Below are 20,090 nucleotides of genomic sequence, written 5' to 3'. Positions count from 1 at the left end.
TTTTCAAGTATAGCGCTCCCGTTCTTTCCCTCCTCTTCCACTTTTCTTTCTTTCTTCATTCACAACTATGAGCTTTGTCCCACCCCTGCTTCCTTCTCCTCTCTCTTTCTCTCTCTCTCTCTCTCTCTCTCTCTCTCTCTCTCTCTCTCTCTCTCTCTCTCTCTCTCTCTCTCTCTCTCCTTTAGTCCCACCCCAACTTCTATCCGCTTTGGTAGAGGGCAAGGCTCTAATGGGTCCCAACACAGGCCAAGTGCTCGCCCTTCTGTCCTCCATAGCTGTTTCCCTGGTCTCTGTCATCCATGCCTAGACCACTCTGGCATCTCCACTGCTGCCCCTCCCTTCTCTGCTGACAGCAAATTTGTCCCGTCCCCCCACCCCCGTCCCCCCGCCCCTCCCCCCGTCCTTCCACTCTAAAACTTTACAAAAATGTTACCTCCTTATGTTTCTGTTTTCTCTTGCAATGCCTAGTCAGTTGACACAGGTGCCTATAGCTATCCTATCTGTTTCTCTGTTAAAATAATGTGGCCACAGTGTTTCTATAAGTGTGTAACTGTGGGTTTTGTGATGTAAATTTAAGTTTTGTGTATGTGTGCTTCCAGAATAAAACAGCTCTAAAAATTTAGTTTATATGCCCAGTGATGGTACCTGGCTCTCAAGTGCCTTTATAGCTCTGAGATCATGGCATTTTAACAATAAAAGAGCTTCTAGCACAGACACATGCAAGCTTCTGCAACACCCTATGGTTTCTCCAAGAAGACAGAAGATCTGCCATCCCCAGGCTTGTTCTGGGTTTGCAAAATGAGACCTTTTACCCAGGGAATCGATCTACTTATCTTGCCAAGACAGGTTAAGTAAATCTTTTTCCTCACAGGAAAAATCTTAGGGCCTCTCACACTCAACAGCTAATGGCAAATATTGCTTCAAAGACTGATGTTCTCGAAGGACAAGAGAGGACTTGGGATTGCCTGCTAGCCAAAAGCCGTCTCTTTTTTTGCTCATCTATTCCTCCCAGATCTGTCTAAAGGCATTTGACAACTCAAGGTACTGTTCTTTAACAGGCTTCATAGTCCATGATTAACAGGTTTCAACCTTCAGAGGTTCAGAGTTCCCAATTTCCTCTAATAGCCTTCTAACTTATGACAACAAGATATAAAATCTGTTCCAGTTCTCTTACAGGTACCTGGAAAAGTTCTATCACTACACCAAAATCAGGTCTGGTAAAATCCAAGGTTTTTAATTTTAATCCAGCCCATTTTAAGTATATTTTCCAGGTTATTCCTGCTGCCTACATCAATAACAACCTACAACATGCTCGCAGGACAACACCAAAACACCTGTACCAGCTCCTGGGACTTCACTGGTACCAGCTCTCCTGGATCAAGGACACCTCCCGACTCTTCTGGATCAAGGACACCTGCTAACTAAAATCTGGTTTCCTCTGCTATTATGTCTCATCCCATGGCTAGCCCCATTTCATAGAGCCAATAACAACAATATTTTTTCCTCCTAGACACCTGTCTTCTTACTTCTGTCAAGAAACAAATGTCTGGCATCTTTGGGATGACGGCAAACAGGATACCTTTCCAGCCACACCTCCCACTGAACATGGACCCACCAACACCCAGCTCTCTCACCTCCATGTCGCCCCGTGCCCACAGAAGTAGCCAGACTGGAGTCTATGCCCTTTTTCCAAAGAGACCCTAAAATATTGGTCCTAATTATCACCTCAACTTCCTGTCATCCCTATATCAAAAGAGTCCAGGATAGGAACAACTGGAGAATTGCCATAAACAGGATGCCCATGCACGCTTAAGCATTGCCAGACACAAAAAGGAAAGAAAGGAGAGAGAGAGAGAGAGAGAGAGAGAGAGAGAGAGAGAGAGAGAGAAAGAATATACTTTCATATACTAATGTAACAATGGAATAGTGATCCTGGGAAGACTGCTTGAGTTCATAAAGACATGTAAATAATTACCAGTAAGCACATAATAAATATTGACAAAGCAGACCTTTTCCAGAATTTTCTCAGGACAGACCAATTTAAACACAAATGCCTGGCACATACTGTAGATTGTATCTGGGAAAGCATGAAAGCAAGGCAGAAGGCCATATCCAGATTCGGGGGGCACTGACGACAGCACTCAGCAATCCTTTCACCAAATTGGTTTTGTGAATCATGTAGTTATGATCTGACATCTAACAAGAATAAACATGTCTTATAAATTAAATATAAAAGTTTAACACTAGAGTCGTGAAATCACATCCAAGAACAACCCAGGAAACAAAATGCACTTGAGATAAAAGGCCCCCTGTCTTTCCTCCTTGAGCCTCTCACTCTTCCCCATGGGTCATTCTTTTAACCGTGTCTGACAGGGAGTTACAGGATCGATGGTGATAATGTGAAATGCCATGTAACTACACCAAAAACTTCTGGCAGCAAAATATTAACTGCACAAACATGGGAGAGGGGAAGGAAGGAGAGGGAAGGAAAGAAACCTGTGTCTATAATAATAAAAGGAAAATTATTCAAAAGCACAAAGGAATACTAGTCATTTTAAAATTTGTACAGTGTTAACTGTTGGGATTAAGTACATACCTAGTAGTGAAACTTCAAAGCACATAAAGCAAAATTTAACTAAATTAAAGAGACATATAGATGGTATCATAATCATACATGGAGGTTTTGAAACCTCTTCCTCAGAAATGGACCAAGCAATCAGAACTTTAATAATAGTACCAATTGTAGCCAGAGACATTCATAAAAACAATTTCAATGTACATAATGTGTATTTTTTCAAGTGACCCAGGTACATTTATCAAAGTGGATTTTGCGCTGGATCATAATACAAATCTCTACATTTAAGAAGGTTAGGGGCCATCAAGATGAGTCAACAGGTAAAGACATATGCAGCCTCAGCTGAAGACCTGAACTTGAAACCTGGATCCCAAGTAGAAAAAGAGAACAAACTCCTCCAGTTGTCCTGTGACCCTCACACAAGTGCTGTGAACTGGGTGCACACACACACACACACACACACACACACACACACACTAAATACATATGTAAGTAGTTTTTAAAAACCTGAAGATGGTTAAATTTACTTCATGTAAATGCTTCTCATGTTTTCTTAACGTTGAAAATGGATTATTAAATTCTGTATTTTATGTCAGACTTATATTTTATACATTTTGACATAGAAGGAAATACACTGGTATTTTTCTCTTGGGAGAAAAGTCAATTTGCTTTCATGCTGATCAGTCTGCTTAGGATCTGTGGTTTTGGTGAAGCAGAACTCAGACTAGAGTTCCACCACTTTAGCTAGCAGCCCGGCCTGTGCCATCTTTGAAATTGTTATTTCATGGGCTCTGCTCCTTATCTTGCCCCTCTCTCCACTGGTAACTTCCAACAGCTTTACCTCATATGCTTTAAGACAGACTCCATAGTCTATGACACCAACCCAAAAACTGACCTGCATCCTGGTCAACTCATCCCTTATTCCCTTATAACGGAGGACTGTCCCTTCCTACCTGAGTCCAGTGCCTCCACTTTACTCTGGATCCCACTGCTTCCCTTCTTAGAGATTTTTTCTCATTTTTTGTTTGTTTGCTTGCTTCCTTGGATTTTTGTTTGTTTTTGTTTTTTGATATGTGTCAATCTTACAGATGGGACAAGGAAGACATCTTAGTAAAATACTTATTTTAGGGAGTTTCATGTCCTGAAATTCATGATAATGACTAACAGAACAGTCTATTCCATGGGATATTTGTAGAAAACCTGCTTATTGAAAATAATCAGCTTGATGGTTTTTTAGGGCTCACGCCCTATGCTGGGATGCCTTGGTGCAGGGAGGAGAAGCAGGTCCTGCCCCAACTTGATATACCAGGCTTTGTGATTCCTCATGGGAGGCCTGCCCTTTCTGAGGAGTGGATGGGGAGGGGGTAAAAAAGAGGTGGCGGAGGAAGCCTAAGGAAAGGCAGGAGGGGAAATTGTGGTTGGTATGTAAAATAAATAAAAAATTGAAAATAAAAAAAGTTTTAAAGTATGAATATTAGAGTGGCTATGTTACCTGCAACACACCTGTAATTCCAGAGTCAGGAGACGAAGGCAGGAGGATTATCATAGTCCCGTCTCAGAATGTCATACTTACCATTCCCATCAGGTGCCAAAATAGTGAAGAAGATCAGTAACCTCAAAGCCGAGGTCCTCCCTACAGAGTTCATCTGGAGTAGTTTCTAGTCAACACAAATCACCATAAGCTCTGGATGGGCTCAGTGAATCTGTCCCTCGAAGTCAACATTGAGCTCAGTTCACCAGATTTAAAGTTGACTTTTCTTCCTCATTTTGCCTATTTTATCTTCACCTGCATTCTCTATGCTTTTGGATGATTAAGCCTGCACAGGAAGAAATAGCAGTGATGTTTGCTGAGTGATGAAGAAAGAAGTGAAAGCTTAAATTAAAACATTAAGATATATTTTTATGGCAGTTCCTCTTTTAATGCAATATTTTTAATTTACTTTTATTTTTTGTTTCTGTTTGAGCTAACATTTTCCTCACTCCCCTTCCACCCTCCCTTTTGCCCCTAGTACTCCCAACTTACTCAAGAGATGTTTTTTTTTTTTCTCCTTTCTAGGCAGACCTATATATTATGTCTTTCTTAGGGTTCTCTTTGTTGTCTAGGGTCTCTGGGGTTGTGGACTGTAGGCTGGTTATTCTTTGCTTTATGTTTAAAAGCCATTTATGGGTCAGTAGACAATATTATAATGTTCTTTCTGGGTCTGGGTTACCTCACTCAGTATGGATTTTTTTTTGATTCTTCCATTTGCATGCAAATTTTAAAATTTTATTTTTTTTAACCACTGAGTAGTACTCCACTGTGTAAATGTAACTTACTTTCCTTATCCATTCTTTCACTGAGGGACATCTAGGTTGTTTCCAGGTTCTGGTTATTATGAATAATGCTGACATGAACATAAACATAATTGAGCAAGTGTCCTTTGCTATGATTGAGCACCCTTTGGGTATACGCCCAAGCGTGGTATTATTGAGTCTTGAGGTAGATTGGTTCCAAATTTTCTGAGAAATCACCATGCTGATTCCAAAAGGCAGCTGTACAAGTTTGCACTTCGAGAAGCAATGGGGAAGTATTCCCCTTACTCCATATACTTTCTGAACATAAATTGTCATCAGTGTTTTTGATCTTGGCCATTTTGACAGCTGTACGATGGAGTCTCAGATTTGTTTTGATTTGCATTGCTCTGGTGGCTAAGGATGTTGAGAATTTCCTTAAGTGTTTTTTGGCCATTTGAGATTGTGAATTCTCTGTTTAGGTGTATGACCCATTTTTTAATTGGATTATTTGTTCTTTGATGCCTAGTTTTTTTAGTTCTTTGTATATTTTGGAGATCAGCCCTATGTCAGATGTGGAATTGGTGACGATATTTTCCCATTCTGTAGGCTGCCATTTTGTCTTAGTGACCATGTCCTTTACTTTGGAGAAACTTCTCAGTTTAGAGAAGTTCCATTTCTTAATTGCTGCTCTCAGTGTCTGTGCTTCTGGAGTTATATGTAGGAAGTGGTCTCCTGTACCCGTGTGTTCAAGGCTATTTTCCACTTTTTCTTCTATGAGATTCAATGTGGTTGGTTTTATGTTGAGGTCTTTGATCCATTTGGACTTGAGTTTAGTGCATAGGGATATTATATGAATGTATTTGCATTCTTCTACATGTCAATATTCAGTTATGACAGCACCATTCATTTAAGATGTTTTCATTTTATAATTTTAGCTTCTTTATCAAAAACCAGGTGTACTTAATTGTGTTGGTTGATATCCAGGTCTTAGATTTGAATCCGTTGGTGCTCGTGTCTTTTTTATGCCAAATATCAATCTGTTTTTATGACTGTAGCTCTATAGTAAGGTTTGAAGTCAGGGATGGATATGGAGATAGATATGAAGAGAGTGGAAAGCCTTGTCCTGTTTCTGATTTCAGTGGGATCATTTTGAATTTCTGTCCATTTAGTTTAATGTTGGCTGTTGTTTTGCTGTACATTGTCTTCATTATGTTTATACATATTCCTTGTATTCCGAATCTTTTTCAAAATCTAATGAGAAGATTTTTTTTCAGCATCTAATGAAAAGATCATGTTGTTTTTTTTCTTTCAGATTGTTTATATAGTGGATTACATTGACAGATTTATATATATATATATATATATATATATATATATATATATATATATATATATATGTTGAGCTATCACCGAATCTCTGTAATGAAGCCTACTATATAGCACAGAGGAAGTTTCCACAATACTAGGTTTCCAAACCACCCTTAGGACTATGAATTATAGTTTGGTTGTTTCCAGTGTCTGGCTATTATGAATATAGCAACAATAAACATGGTTGAGCAAGTGCCTTAGTGACAGGATGAAGTGTCCTTGTGGTATATGTCCAAGGTGGTTCCTACATTGAGGAACAGATAATGTGGTACATTGACACAATGGAGCATTACTCAGCTCTCTTTTAAAAACTGACATCATGAGATTTGCAGGCAAATGGGTGGAAGTAGAAAAAAATCATCCTAAGTGAAGTAACCCAGAAAGACATACATGGTATGTATTCTATTCACTTATATGTGGGTATTAGATGTTAAATAAATAGGAGCTAAGCTATAATCCATAGATCTGGGGAGGTTAGGTATAGCGAGAAGGACTGAGGGAAAACAGGGATCTCCCTTGGAGGAGGAAATAACAATAGATTTTTAAGGGTGGACTGGAAGCAGGGCTAATAAGAGCAGCAGGATCAGGTGGGGAGGGGTAGGGTACACGGAATTCCGGGAAAGACAAGTAGAACTGAGGGGCATTTGAGGGGTGGTATGGAAACCTAGTATCGTGGATGTTTTCAGACAAAATTCGTTTGGTTGGTTCCCTCACCACACCCCTCTTCCTCATCCTCCCTTCTGCCCTCCCACCATCAGTAGTCTCGTTTCCACTCTCATGTCACATGTGACCCCCTCCACATTCTCTATACTTCCTGTTCCCTTCTAATAATTGCGTACTGTTACATACACAAAGTCATGCCCCTTTATTTACATATATATAAGCATTAAAATTTAAAGTTTATTTTGTCTAAGTTAGATATTTATTTTACTGCTTTCCAGATCCAAACTCAGACAAATTTCTATGTACTTGAATAAAATTCCATTGTGTATACATATAGCACTTTTATTAAATTTATCTGTTGATGTACATCTAGACCCATTCCATTTTTGCTATAATGAATAATGCAGCAACAGACATGAATGCACAGATATCTTTTTGCTGTGATATTGTATCCTGTGGACATACGCCCAGGAGTGGTATAGCTGGGTCATGTGGTAGCTCTGCTTCCATAGTAAGCACACCAGTTTATGCTCTCACCAGCAGTGAAGAAAGATTCCTCTTTGCCACACTCACGTCAGCATTTGTAATTTGTTTATTTGATCTCAGCCATTCTGGCATGGATGAAATGAAGCCTCGAGGTGGTTTAGATTTGTATTTCTAACAGATAAAAATGAAAGACAATTCTGTAAAGTAGGACCCTTGAGCCTGCTTCCAGTTCGGTGGTGACTAGCCAGTCAGGAGGGGAGTGGTAGGTAAGTGAGTTAATATGCCAGCCCCTCCTTTCCCAAATTCCAGCAGCTCTCCTCTCATTGCTTATACTGAGCCCCAGAGTTCTGATAATGTGCACTGGGGGCAGCTTAGTTGTTGCCTGGATGGAGGAACAGAGCTTCTGGGCTTCTGACTCTACCATTTTTACTGATGTGACCCAACAGATTTGCTCTGAAATGACTTAGAGTCATTTCTACACCACAGTTCCTGAAAACAGTCTACGTTTTCCAGACCCCAAAGTCCCGCTGACCTCAGAAGCTAAGCTCTGCTATTTATATGGAAGCTACATAAACCACCTACTACATAAAAGATGTATCAATTTTCAAGGTGACAACCTTTTGCCACATATGCCTTTGCCTTCTTTTAGAACATGTCAGGTTCTCTGGTCTCTGCCTTCCTTCACAGCCAGCTTGCACCACCATCCCCCACTGCTCTGGACAGCCCTCTGACCCTTCCTTACCTGCTCCTCTAAAGTGCACATTCAACACTTGGTTGCCCACGTTGATTTCCTGTTCAGGCTGATGTTATAACAAATATTTCCACCACAAAATGCAAGCATTTCATGTAATGGCATTAATTTCATGAGCAAAAATACCACATAGATACATATAAAGCAGATATTGGTTAGCACCTTGTGATGGCTTGAGGTTGTTAGACTCAGCTTAGTTTAGACTATACTGCCCTTTGTTTATCTCTCATCTGAGCCACGTACAAATTTGTACAAATGCTGCAAGTTCTATATCTTCCTAACCTCTGACCAAAAAATAATGCTTAGCCTATTAACACCTCTAAATGGTTTTGATGATAAGTTAGAATTTGGTTTGTTCCTGAGGGTTTGTCCTATTTTGTTTCACTCAGAATGAGCACAGCCCTGGGACTCTCCATTGTCTGATCTCACCATGTTTTAATAAATAGTATCACAAAGAGAAACAGACACTGTGAAATGAACCAAAGTGAGCACTGATGGGATTTGCTGTATCTTACCTGAAGATCTGTAACAAAGAGAATAAAACTAATTTAGATAGATATAGATAGATAGATAGATAGATAGATAGATAGATAGATAGATAGATAGATAGATAGATAGAGATAGATAGAGATAGAGATAGACAGATAGATAAAAATCAATGGCTCAACATTCAAGAGCACATACTGCTTTCACAAAGAGATCTGAGTTTGATTCCATGCAACTACATCAGGTGGTTTTCAACCATCTACAATTCCAGAGCCGGGGTATCTGAGAGTCTCTTGTGGCTTCTGTTGCCACCTGAACACACATGGTGCACATGCACACATGCAGGCAAAATACACATACATATAAAATAAAATAATGTCTTATCTTTAGTGATACAAGCTCAATAACAGTACATCAAGGTGAAAACACAGTAGAACAAATGTATATGGAATTAATTCTTGAATATGGCTCACTATTATTTGTGTTTTAAAGAATTCCTTTAGTATCATTGAGTCTGATAAGTTACGTTTTTCATACACGTACATACATACACACACACACATATATATGTGTGTGTGTGTATGTATATGTATATATATGCTGGAGAAATGGTTCAGCAATCAGAAAATTACACTTCTCTTGCAGAAGACATGAGTTCAGTTCCCAGTACCCATGTCAGGCAGCTCACAGCATCTCATAACTCCAGAGGATCTAAAACCCTCTTCTGGCATCCATGGAAAATAGCACTCTTGTGCATATGTGCATGTGCTACACACACACACACACACACACACACACAAACACACACACACACACTTGCATGCGTGCCTATACATAATTAAAATATTTTTAAAATAAATGTTAAGAAAACTTAGATAACAGTACTTCAGACTCATTAAAATATGTGTTTTATGTAGATGTCTCTTTGTATTTAATGCAGTTCATTTTGATTTGTTGAGTATCTTACATATTCTGATAGGCCAGAAAATTGCTGCTAAAAGGAAGTTCTTGAGAAACACAGAGGGGAAAAGAGCAGTTGTATTTTAGTTTTAAGTTCATGGTAAAATGAAGTGAAAAGTGCAAAGCATTTCTAATGCTCTGCCTTCCTCACAAGCATAGACTCCCCCACCATCAGCATCCTTACTATTAACAGGAAGACATTTGTGAGATGCAGAGCTGGGAGAATCAGCTCATATATGGCAGCCAAGCCTTATTTCTGTCTGCACAGACAGAAAACCTATAATAAAGCCACAGCTTTTGCTTGTTGGGGTACAGCCTCAACAAAAAATACCTCTTGCCAGGGTAGGGGAAAGGCACTGAGAAAAATAATAAAGACAAACACATCAACAAAAATAAAACAGAAGACATAAGATAGTTTTGAGAAGGAGTTTCAGTGAATACTGAAATCGCCCATGTTTAATATTTTATACACATTTATACCCCCATAAAAGGGGGATTAAAGCAACAAAAGACTTCTTTAACATGATACAAAGGACAACTCGAAGAGTTAATTGCTTTAACACTTTCAGACATCAAGTCATTAGCATTCTGTTGTTAATGGGGTGAAGCTACAGTAGTTCAAGCACCCCAAAAGCAACCCCAAGTATCCCTGTGTCAAACTTCCCATAACAAAAGAAGGAGCAGTACTCTAATGTGTATATGTTCCACACTTTCTTTATGCATTCTTCCATTGAGGGTCTTCTAGGTTGTTTCCAGGTTCTGACTATTACAAGTGATGCTGCTATGAACATAGTTGAACAAATGCTTTTGTAGTATGATAGGGCATCTCTTGGGTATATTCCCAAGAGTGGTATTGCTGGATCCTGAGGTAGGTTGACTCCCAATTTCCTGAGAAACTGTCACACTGATATCCAAAGTGGTTGCACAAGTTTGCATTCTTACCAGTAATGGATGAGTGTTCCCCTTACTCCACATCCTCTCCAGCATAGGCTATCATTGGTGTTTTGATTTTAGCCTTTCTGACAGGTGTAAGATGGCATATACACATTAGAGTACTACTCAGCGGTTAAAAAAATGACATCTTGAAATTTGCATGCAAATGGATAGAAATAGAAAATAGAAATAGGAAACACTATCCTGAGTGAGATAATGAGTAGTATGTACTCACTCATTAGTGGACTCTAGCCATAAACAAAGGACATTGAGCCTATAGTTCACAAGCCTAGAGAAACCAAATAATAAGGTGAACTCAAAGAAAAACATATATAGATCTTCCTGGAAATTGGAAGCAGACAAGATTGACGGTCAAAAGTTGGGAGCATGGGGGTGGAGGTAGGGTGGCCGAATGAGAGAGGGGGAGAGAGAATGGAGGCATAAAGGATTAGAGAGAGCTTGAGGGAGTGGGAGGGTTGAAATGGAGGAAGGGCAGATATAAAAGCAGAAAAGAAGATAGCTTCATTAAGGGAACCATTTTAGGATTGGCAAAATACTTGGCTCTAGAAGGGATCCCAGGTGTCCATGGGGATGTCCCCTGCTAGGTCCTTGGAGAGCAGAGGAGAGGGTGCCTGAACTGGCCTTGTTTCATAGTCACACTGATGAATATCTCGAATATCACCATAGAACCTTCATCCAGTGATGGATGGAGGTAGAGAGAGAGACCCTCATCAGAGCAACGGACTGAGCCCCCAAGGTCCAGATGAGCAGAATGAAGGAGAAGATGAGCAAAAAAGTCAGGACTGCAAGGAGTTAGTCTACCCACTGAGACAGTGTGCCTGATCTAATGGGAGCTCACCAAATCCAGCTGGACTCAAACTGAACGAGTATGTGATCAAACCAGACTCTCTGCATGTGACTGACAATGGGGGCTGACTGAGAACCCATTGATAATGGCACTGGGACTTGTTTCTACTCCATGTACTGGCTTTTGGGGACCCTAGTCTTTCTGGATGCACACCTTCCTAGGCCTGGATGTAGGGGGAAAGGGCCTTAGACTTCCCACAGGGCAAGGTACCCTGCCATCTCTTAAGACTGGAGGGTAAGTGGGGGAGCGGGAGGGGAATGGAAGGAGGGAAGGAAGTGGAAATTTTTGAATGGAAAAAGGTATATATGTGTATATATATATAATATAAATAAAATATATATATGTGTATATATAATATAAATAAAATATATATGTGTATATATATATATTATATATATATAAACAAAAGAAGGAGCAGAAGTATTCTTGCATATTCTGACCATCTGTCAGGAAGGAGTGGATCTACATGTATGGGTTATTTTACTGTCAAAAGAACCAAGTAACCACACCCTGAGTTAGTATGTGTAGCCTTGGTTGTTGTCAACAATTTTGAGTAACCTCAAACTCTCTGACCATCAGACAAGCTTGAAACAGGCTCACATTTTTTGGGCCTCCACATCTGCTTAATGATGAAACAACAATTTTTAAAATGACAGAATTTCTTAGTAGGAGCAGCAAATGTCTTAATCAAAGGGCGATCATGAGACCTTGAGCAGCTACACAGGAGATAATAATGAAACTACACCTGTATTTTGGTACCCACATCTCTTTACAGACAGAGTAAAGATCCCTGAGGCTACAGGTAGGTTGTTCCCATTGTTTCATATCTAAGGCTCCTGAACATTTCCTGCACATGTGTGCAAGCAAAGCCTCTGAATCTTCAAAAGACTTCTGCTTCACTCTTAGGTCTTTTATATTGTGGTTTTGACACTTCCCCCTCTGTGGGTTTTTCTCGAGGGTCATAGTATCTGAAAAGTACCATCCTTCTGCTCCATCAGGATTCAGGGGAGAAAACTGTCGTCTTGCCTAGTGAATATGCCACCAACCTCATAAATGTGCATAAAACTTCTTTAACACTCAAAATATGGGACTCAGGGAGCTTCTACACCCATCTTTCTTCTTTGGAGTGCTTGATAGAGTTTGCTAAATTAACTTCTGCATAACTATCTGTGTCTCTTCATTGAATTCACAGAGGCAATAACCGGGAGACCCCACAACCCCACTAGTGTGGTATTTTGTTGTAGCTGATGGACCTACCCTGATGCTTTATCATTCAAAGTCTCTAACTCAGACTGGTCTTCACTCAGGGTTGCATGGGCTTAAGATGTTTTTATTCTCAAATTCAGAAATGGCTTCAGTTTCTTGCTCTAATTTAAAACAGAGGAACAATAAATGTGATAATTTTTATTTAAAAACAAGCTTATAGATGAAAATACTTTGTATTTTATCTGTGTAGGTGTTTTGCCTGCATGCATGTTTGTGCACCACACTCATGTGCAATGCCCATGCAGGGCAGAAGATGGTGTTGGCTCCCCTGGAATGGGAGTTACAGACAGTTGTGAGCTGTTACGTGGGTTCTGGAAATAGAACTCAGGTCCTCTGGAAAATCAGCTAGTGCTCTTAATCACTGAGCTATTTTACTGGGTACAGAGAGAAAGCATTTTTTTAATTATTTTTTCTTCCATGTAAGATATAAACCTACCTGTATATTCATGGAAAATCTTTCATCTAATACTAACAGTTTATACGACCAAAAACTATTGAAGCACTTATGTTTTTAATGTATTGCTTGAAGTTTGTATAAAAAGCATGCCACATTTTCAAAAAAATAAAATGTCACTTAAAAAATAAGAAAACTAAATGCCTAAAGAACCACTAGTAAACATCTCTACAGTAAATGTGAGTGATTATCATAACTATACAACAGAGTCTTGTATTCATTGTAACAAGGTAGTACATGACAATTTAAGAGAGTTCTAAGGCATAAATCTAAAATGTCCTCAACAAGCTGAGGTTTTCTATGATTCATTCCCCAGCTGGTGTACTATTTGGGAGTCTAATGGCTTTCAAGAGGAAAAGCCTACTTAGTAAAATCATTTCAGTAGGGGTAGTGCTTTGAAGGATGTAAAATGACCCATGTTCTGATCCCTTCTCTCCTCCACTCTGCCATGATATGAAGATTCTCCACAACACAGACCCACTACTGCGAAGGACAACATGCTTTCTCTGCCAAGATGTACTGAGGGAGGACCTTCCTCTCCTTCAGCCAATATTCGCTGAAGTACGAGCCTATTAAGCTGAATGAGTGCCTTCCGCTCCTTTGGCCAATAGCTGTTGAAATACCAGCCCACTGGGGTGTGGTCTATTTATCTTTAAAAAAAAGCAGTAAGCCTCAACCCTCTCTTTTGGTTCAGGCGCTTGGTTCCTGTTCCGACGACTAGGCTCCTTTCCTGATGGTTGGTGTTTCGTGAGTTTTACCCCCCTAAATAAATATCCCTTTAAATCATAACTGGTGTGGGATTGATTTGCGCATAAAAGACGGACTGAAATTCTCTGAAACAATGAGGCAAAATGGACCTCTCTTCTCTTCAATTGTTCTGTCCATATTTTGTCACAGTAACACAAAGTAACCGTTATGGGGAAGATTTATTTATGCCTTGTTATTTCAGAGGATCAAACACAACAGGGCAGAAAGGGAGTGGCCGAGTAGAGCAATTCAGGCCACAGCAGGTCAGACATTGGAGGAAGGGGAAATGTCAGCACACCACTTGCTTTTTTCTGACTCTCTCATTCAGTCAATGTTCTGGTGCCACCTGTAATTAGTCAGGATGGGGCTTTCTTATGAGTTAATCTTCTGGAAACCCTCTCAGAGATACTTTATTCTCCTGGATGATGCTAAATCCAGTCAAAATGAAAATGAAAGTATTTTGAAAAATCAATAAGGCTAAAAGTAGCAATATATTTATATCAAAAACAATGCCTCCATGAAACCGTCTGAGGGCGCACCCACTCCTAACACTCCTCAGTCAGTCTGCTCTACTCAAGTCAACCCCCACTGTACTTCTTCTGCAGCCCACAAGCAATCTCATAATTCTACATCCTTTCATATATAGACATCTTCATTTAAAATGCCCACCTCTTACTATAATCAGAATTAAATCTTTGAATACCTAACAGACATCACAAAGTTCTCTCTGAATCATGCACTCAAACAATCTCCCATTCACCCTATATCTGTCATTGTGTCTACAAGTCTACGATTCTACTACAGCAGTCCACAGGAGAAATGTCAAAACAGTCATCAAAAATAACACAGGAGGGGAAAGGCTGCCTCCAAATAACACATAGTTACTATGATTTAAGAGGAAAAGAAGAAAAAAATAAAAGAACCAACTTTTTAGAAATGTAATCATTTAAGCTAAATTTCAATGATAAATTAACAACAGACCAGAGACAACAGAGAAGAAATTTATGAGTTTAGCATTAAATGGGAATAAATGTGTGTGCCTACGAGTATTTCAAAATGAATGCAAAATCAAAAAAAGATGGGGTTGCCATTCTTTAAAGGAGTAAATCTAATTCCTATCAAAAGGCATCAATCAACCATTCACTGCATTATACATTGCAGTCCAGTTCTTCAGTGAATCTATTTTAACTAATAATACAGAAGAGGACTGATCTGAGAACAATCTCATTGCAACATCTGGAGAAGAAAAGCATGAAAGAGGGAGTGAAGTAGATGGAGAGAAGAATGAGAAAATCCAATCTAAGTCGATTTGGATTCTGGAAGAGATAATTCAGTGAGTGAAAAAGGTCAATAACTGGAACCATAAATGCCAGTGTACTTACCAGTGATCAGACTCTTGCTCCAAACAAATGACCAAGAGAGCAGGTCCGCCGTTTACCTGTGTTCTTTGTAAGTCACATTTTGCGACTCTGCTCAGTGATGCAATTTCCTCCTGTGGGCTAGAGCTACATGGTTGGCTTGCCGTACACTTCACACTGTTCACATAGACTTGCACGGCTCTCCTTTTCTGAGATAGGTGAGACCTCCAGGGATGACAGGCACAAGAACAAAAAATACTTCTAGCTTAGGGTTTTACAAAGTGTGGAGCTTATGAATAGTGACAGAGGACTATTAAAGCCTGAGTTGAGGGGCTTGGAGTATAGAGTAAGACATCTCGCTTCAATCTCTGCCACAACTACTTCCTCTGACTTGAGTGATACTGTTGATTTTTAATATGTTAACTATATAAAGAAGTAATTGAAAATCCTGGCCAATTATGCATAGCATGATATTTTTCTTAAGGTATATCCTCTTCTGGACTACATTGTTTCTCTATCTAGATCTATTCCTCAGCATTTTCTGTCCTCTGTGACCCAGAAGGGGACCCATTAGCAGCACTAGCAGAAAACTGACAGTAAATATAGACCAGCAGATAGGAAGAAAGTGAGGTCACAATATTATTCCTGTTGAGATGTCACATTGTATGTCATTGCTGTGATCAACTCTGATGGGCACTGGAGCAGGGGTGGGGAGGGCAGAGACAGGCAAATCACCAGGGTTGCTAATCAGCCAATCTAGTTGAAACATTAAACTCTTTTTTCACTGAAAGACCCTACCTCAAATAAAAAGGGTGAAGATCAATTGAAAGATATCTGTAGACAGCCTGTAGCCTATACATGTGTACACATGGAGAAGCATATCTGCATATATATATATACATATACCACATATATATACACGTACTAACACACCATATGTGTGTGTTCCAAAAATAAACCTTTGAAAAGGAAAATATTGCTCTTTCCCTTAGTAGACATTACCTACATAACCATCCTTACAGAGAAGTGGGACCTTATGATGCCCTAACCCTTCCATTACAGTCTGTTGATATTCCTGTTCTTGTGTAGATCTCATCCATGTAATCATGGTTGTTGTGAGTTTGAGAGTTCAATGGCCATATGATGCCTGGAATACAACATTGATAGCACATCACACCGTTCCCTGGTGCTTAATTTCTTTTTGTCTCATATTCTGCTCTGACTATATGTTTTTAGTGCATATTTTCACTGAGATATGAGATAACTGATACTCATTCTACACAGAAGATACTAAAAAGCAGGAAACACATGCATCTTAGGAGCAATAAGAAATGACACTTACTACCACCCTGTATGCCTTAGCTTTCTTTCTGTAAACTGAAACTAATTGTCTTCTTGAAATATGATAGCTAAGTGAATTAATGTATGTACAACACACAAGATTCTAGCATGTAGTAAGTCATCTGTAAATATTAATATCAGTATTTTCAAAGTGTTTTGATAGATGGTATGGAATATAGAAAGTTGGGGAAAAAACAAAGGATTCTTCCAAGAATCTTGTGGGGAGGAAATCTGCCCTTCCATCCTGAACCTGAGTTAGAGTATCACTCTTCCAGAGAAGTACTTCACTAATACAAGAAGGTGAGTACCACACTGGAAAGTTCCAGCAAGCATTACAAGAATACACATGTAATAGTGAGTAACTCAGTTTTTAAAAAAAAGAAGAAGAAAAGGGAAGAAGATTAAGAAGAAGAAGAAGAAGAAGAAGAAGAAGAAGAAGAAGAAGAAGAAGAAGAAGAAGAAGAAGAAGAAGAAGAAGAAGAAGTAGTAGTAGTATATGGGCTTGTAGATAGTTTAGCTGGTAAAAATGTTTGCTTTCAAGTCTGAGGACCAGTGTTCTATTCCATATGGCATATGGTAGGAGAACAAGTTGTCCTCTGGCCTCTACATACTTATATGGCACATGCACAAACACAATAAATAAATAAATAAATAAATAAATAAATAAATAAATGGAAACAAACAAGGAAAGAAAGGCATAAAAGTTAAAAAAAAAAACTCACCACTTCTGTTCAGTTCTACGGACAGTGTCTGCTTACCAGTGGAATGGGAGACAAAGTAGAACACAACAGAAACATTGTTCTATTCCCAGTGGCATGTGCTCCTGACAGTAAAGGTGACTTACTGTGTGATTCCTTCTTAGTGTGATGATCCCCATCTGGAGTCCAAAAAATCTGTGCAGCTGGCTTGCCTGCAATTGCCTCACAAACTACTGTTCTTTCTTCCCTGGAAGCAGGGTAACTGCTGGGGTCACTGTAGAGATGGAAGGGAAAAAAAGGTTTAGTCTTGTCACAAATTAAAAAGATACCTATTTCTATCTAAAAATCTAGTGACCTGTAATAGCATGATATGTGACCATGTCACTTACCTAGCACTTGGAGGTCATGTTTCTCTTGGTAATTACCCTTAAGTGTTGCTATATTAAATGAAGAAAGCCCATCATGATCGAGGGCCACTGCATTGATCAGAAGGTCAGGATACTGGTCAAGTTTGAAGGCCCAGGTGATTTTTCTGTCTGTACAGTTGGTTTCATTGGTCTCCTTTGTTTCTACTTTGGAAAATATTCTGTAGGGAGGCTGCCCTCTGGGGGCTATTACCCATATTATTAATATTACATTTGTCTTTGGAATAGCAGGGCAGCTGAGCAGAGCCTTTGAACTCATCTGTACAAACAGTGTAGTGTTAACTGGACACACAGAAAAAGAACAGGAAAAGGAAAGCTGTGGTAAGTCTGTCCACAGCATCGTACATGAAGTTACACAAGAGCATTGCTTGGCTTATAAATGATTTCCAGAAATACTCAGTTTTTCTCACATTTTTGTTTCTGTATGTTCAATCTATTAAAATTAAATACATTATTCATTTTCTAAAGTGAAAAGTCAAGGCCTGTGGGCTACATGCATCTTGCACCATAAAACCTCCCACTCCCTGTATACTGACTTAGAGTCTGTGATGGATACAAGTTTGCTGAGAGGTGATTACTCAACAAATTATCTGTTATAGTCACTGTGACAAAAGAGTCAGTGATGTCACCACTTTAACAAGAACAGAAGTTACTGTGAAAGAGCCTTGACTCTGATAAGCATTGTATTAACCAGCTCAACTACACCATTTCAGTGGCGCTTACCTCTTTGTATACTCAGGTCCTCAAAAGTCACATCAAATAAATGTCATCTAATTAGATGACAAAGCGTTCTTTAACACAGACTTGGGAGGGTGCTCATCCCATAGTCCTTATTACTCTAAGACAGCAAAGGTGTAGAGGCCATCGTTCAGGTCCCTCCTGCAATAACTCTCACATCACCAGATTCTTCCACTCATCCTACATCTCTCCAAAAGCCAAAGCATTAGTTACTGTTTCTAAGCAAGGTGAATGCTCCATTCCACCAGTGCTGGCCACAAGATGAAGAATAGTACCTTCTGTCTCAGGTAATAAACCATTCTGGAATGTTTGATTCCCATTAGTACAACTTGACTCTATATAATAAATAAGAATGTTTAAATATTTAAATCAGTATGATATTTTTCTAGTTCATCCACTTGCCTTCAAATTCATGACGTCTATTTTTTAAGACAGCTGACTTATAATACTCCATTGTATTAATGCATCACATTTTTTTTTTATTTTTCAGTAGAGGGTCCACCTTGCTTGTTTCAAATTTCTAGCTATTATGAATACAGTAGCATTAACATGATAGAGTAAATGTCCTTGTTATAGTTTGAAGTATCCTTTGAGGATAAACCCAAGAATCTTGGCATAGATTGCTTTCCATTTTTTGAGGAACCAGCATACTGATTTCCATTCCCCCCTCCACCAATCAAGTCCCCCTCCTTCATCAGCCCCGAAGAGCAATCAGGGTTCCCTGCCCTGTGGGAAATCCAAGGACCACCTACCTCCATCCAGGTCTAGTAAGGTGAGCATCCAAACTGCCTAGGCTCCCACAAAGCCAGTACGTTTCACATGTATTATTGATCTTAGCCATCAGACAGGTGTAAGATAGAATCTCAGAATAGATTTGCATTTTGCTGATGTCTAAGGATGTTCAACATTTCTTTAAGTGTCTCTGATCCTATTGAGTATCCTCTATTGAGAATTTTCTATGTAGATCTGCACATGAGTCCTCTATCAGATGTGGAGTTCACAAAACTCTTTTTTCATTCGGTGGACAGCTGATTTGTCCAAATGATGTTGTACTTTGCATTACAGAAACTTTTCAGTTTCATGAGGTCCCATTTAATAATTGTTGATTTTAATATCTGTCCTACTGGTGTTCTGTTCAGAATGTCTCCTTTGTCACTGTGTTCAAAGTTGTTCCCCACTTTCACATCTATCAGGTTCAATGCATCTGGTTTTATGTTAAGATTTTTGATTCATTTGGAGTTGAGTTTTGTGGAGGGTGGTATATATAAATCTGCTTACATTCTGCAGGCAAACAGGTAGTTTGACAAACACTGTTGACAAATGCTATCTTTTTTCCAGTGAGTATTTCTGGCTTCCTTATCAAAACTCAGGTGTCCATAGGAATGTGCATTTTGTCTGGGTTTTCAATTCAGTTCCATTGATCAACATGTTTCTTTTTATGCTAATGCCATGTGGTTTTCATTACTATAGTTTGTACTACAACCTGAAATCAGGAATGGTGATAGCTCCTGCAGTTCTTATCTTGTTCAGGATTGTTCTGAATATCCTGGATTTTTTGGTTTTTCATTATGAAACTGAGAATTGACATATCAAAATCTGTCAATAATTATGTTAGAATTTTGATTGGAATTCCATTGAATCTGTAGATTTATTTTAATAGGATGCACTATTTTTTACTTTATTAAAAAACCTACTTGTC

The 20,090-nt window shown here is 39.1% G+C and overlaps 1 protein-coding gene and 1 pseudogene across 2 annotated transcripts in view; both read right to left on the bottom strand.

Annotated features, from left to right (window-relative positions):
* LOC142844860 (cell surface glycoprotein CD200 receptor 2-like) overlaps positions 1–15,291 on the bottom strand; it is an 85,439-nt gene extending 70,148 nt beyond the window's left edge. For both annotated transcript variants that reach the window (XM_075963664.1, XM_075963658.1), the window contains exons 1-2: positions 15,214–15,291; positions 4,149–4,392 (exon numbers count right to left, since the gene is read on the bottom strand). In XM_075963664.1, the coding sequence (XP_075819779.1) occupies positions 4,149–4,221 (73 nt within the window). In that variant the 5' untranslated portion in view covers positions 4,222–4,392; positions 15,214–15,291. The remainder of the gene's footprint in view (positions 1–4,148; positions 4,393–15,213) is intronic.
* LOC142857804 (cell surface glycoprotein CD200 receptor 1-like) lies at positions 15,131–17,993 on the bottom strand (annotated as a pseudogene).
* Positions 17,994–20,090: the final 2,097 nt, after the last annotated feature.

The sequence above is a fragment of the Microtus pennsylvanicus genome, chromosome 1, assembly GCF_037038515.1.
Source record: "Microtus pennsylvanicus isolate mMicPen1 chromosome 1, mMicPen1.hap1, whole genome shotgun sequence".
Taxonomy (NCBI): domain Eukaryota; kingdom Metazoa; phylum Chordata; class Mammalia; order Rodentia; family Cricetidae; genus Microtus; species Microtus pennsylvanicus.
This window is presented reverse-complemented; position numbering and strand designations above follow the sequence as displayed.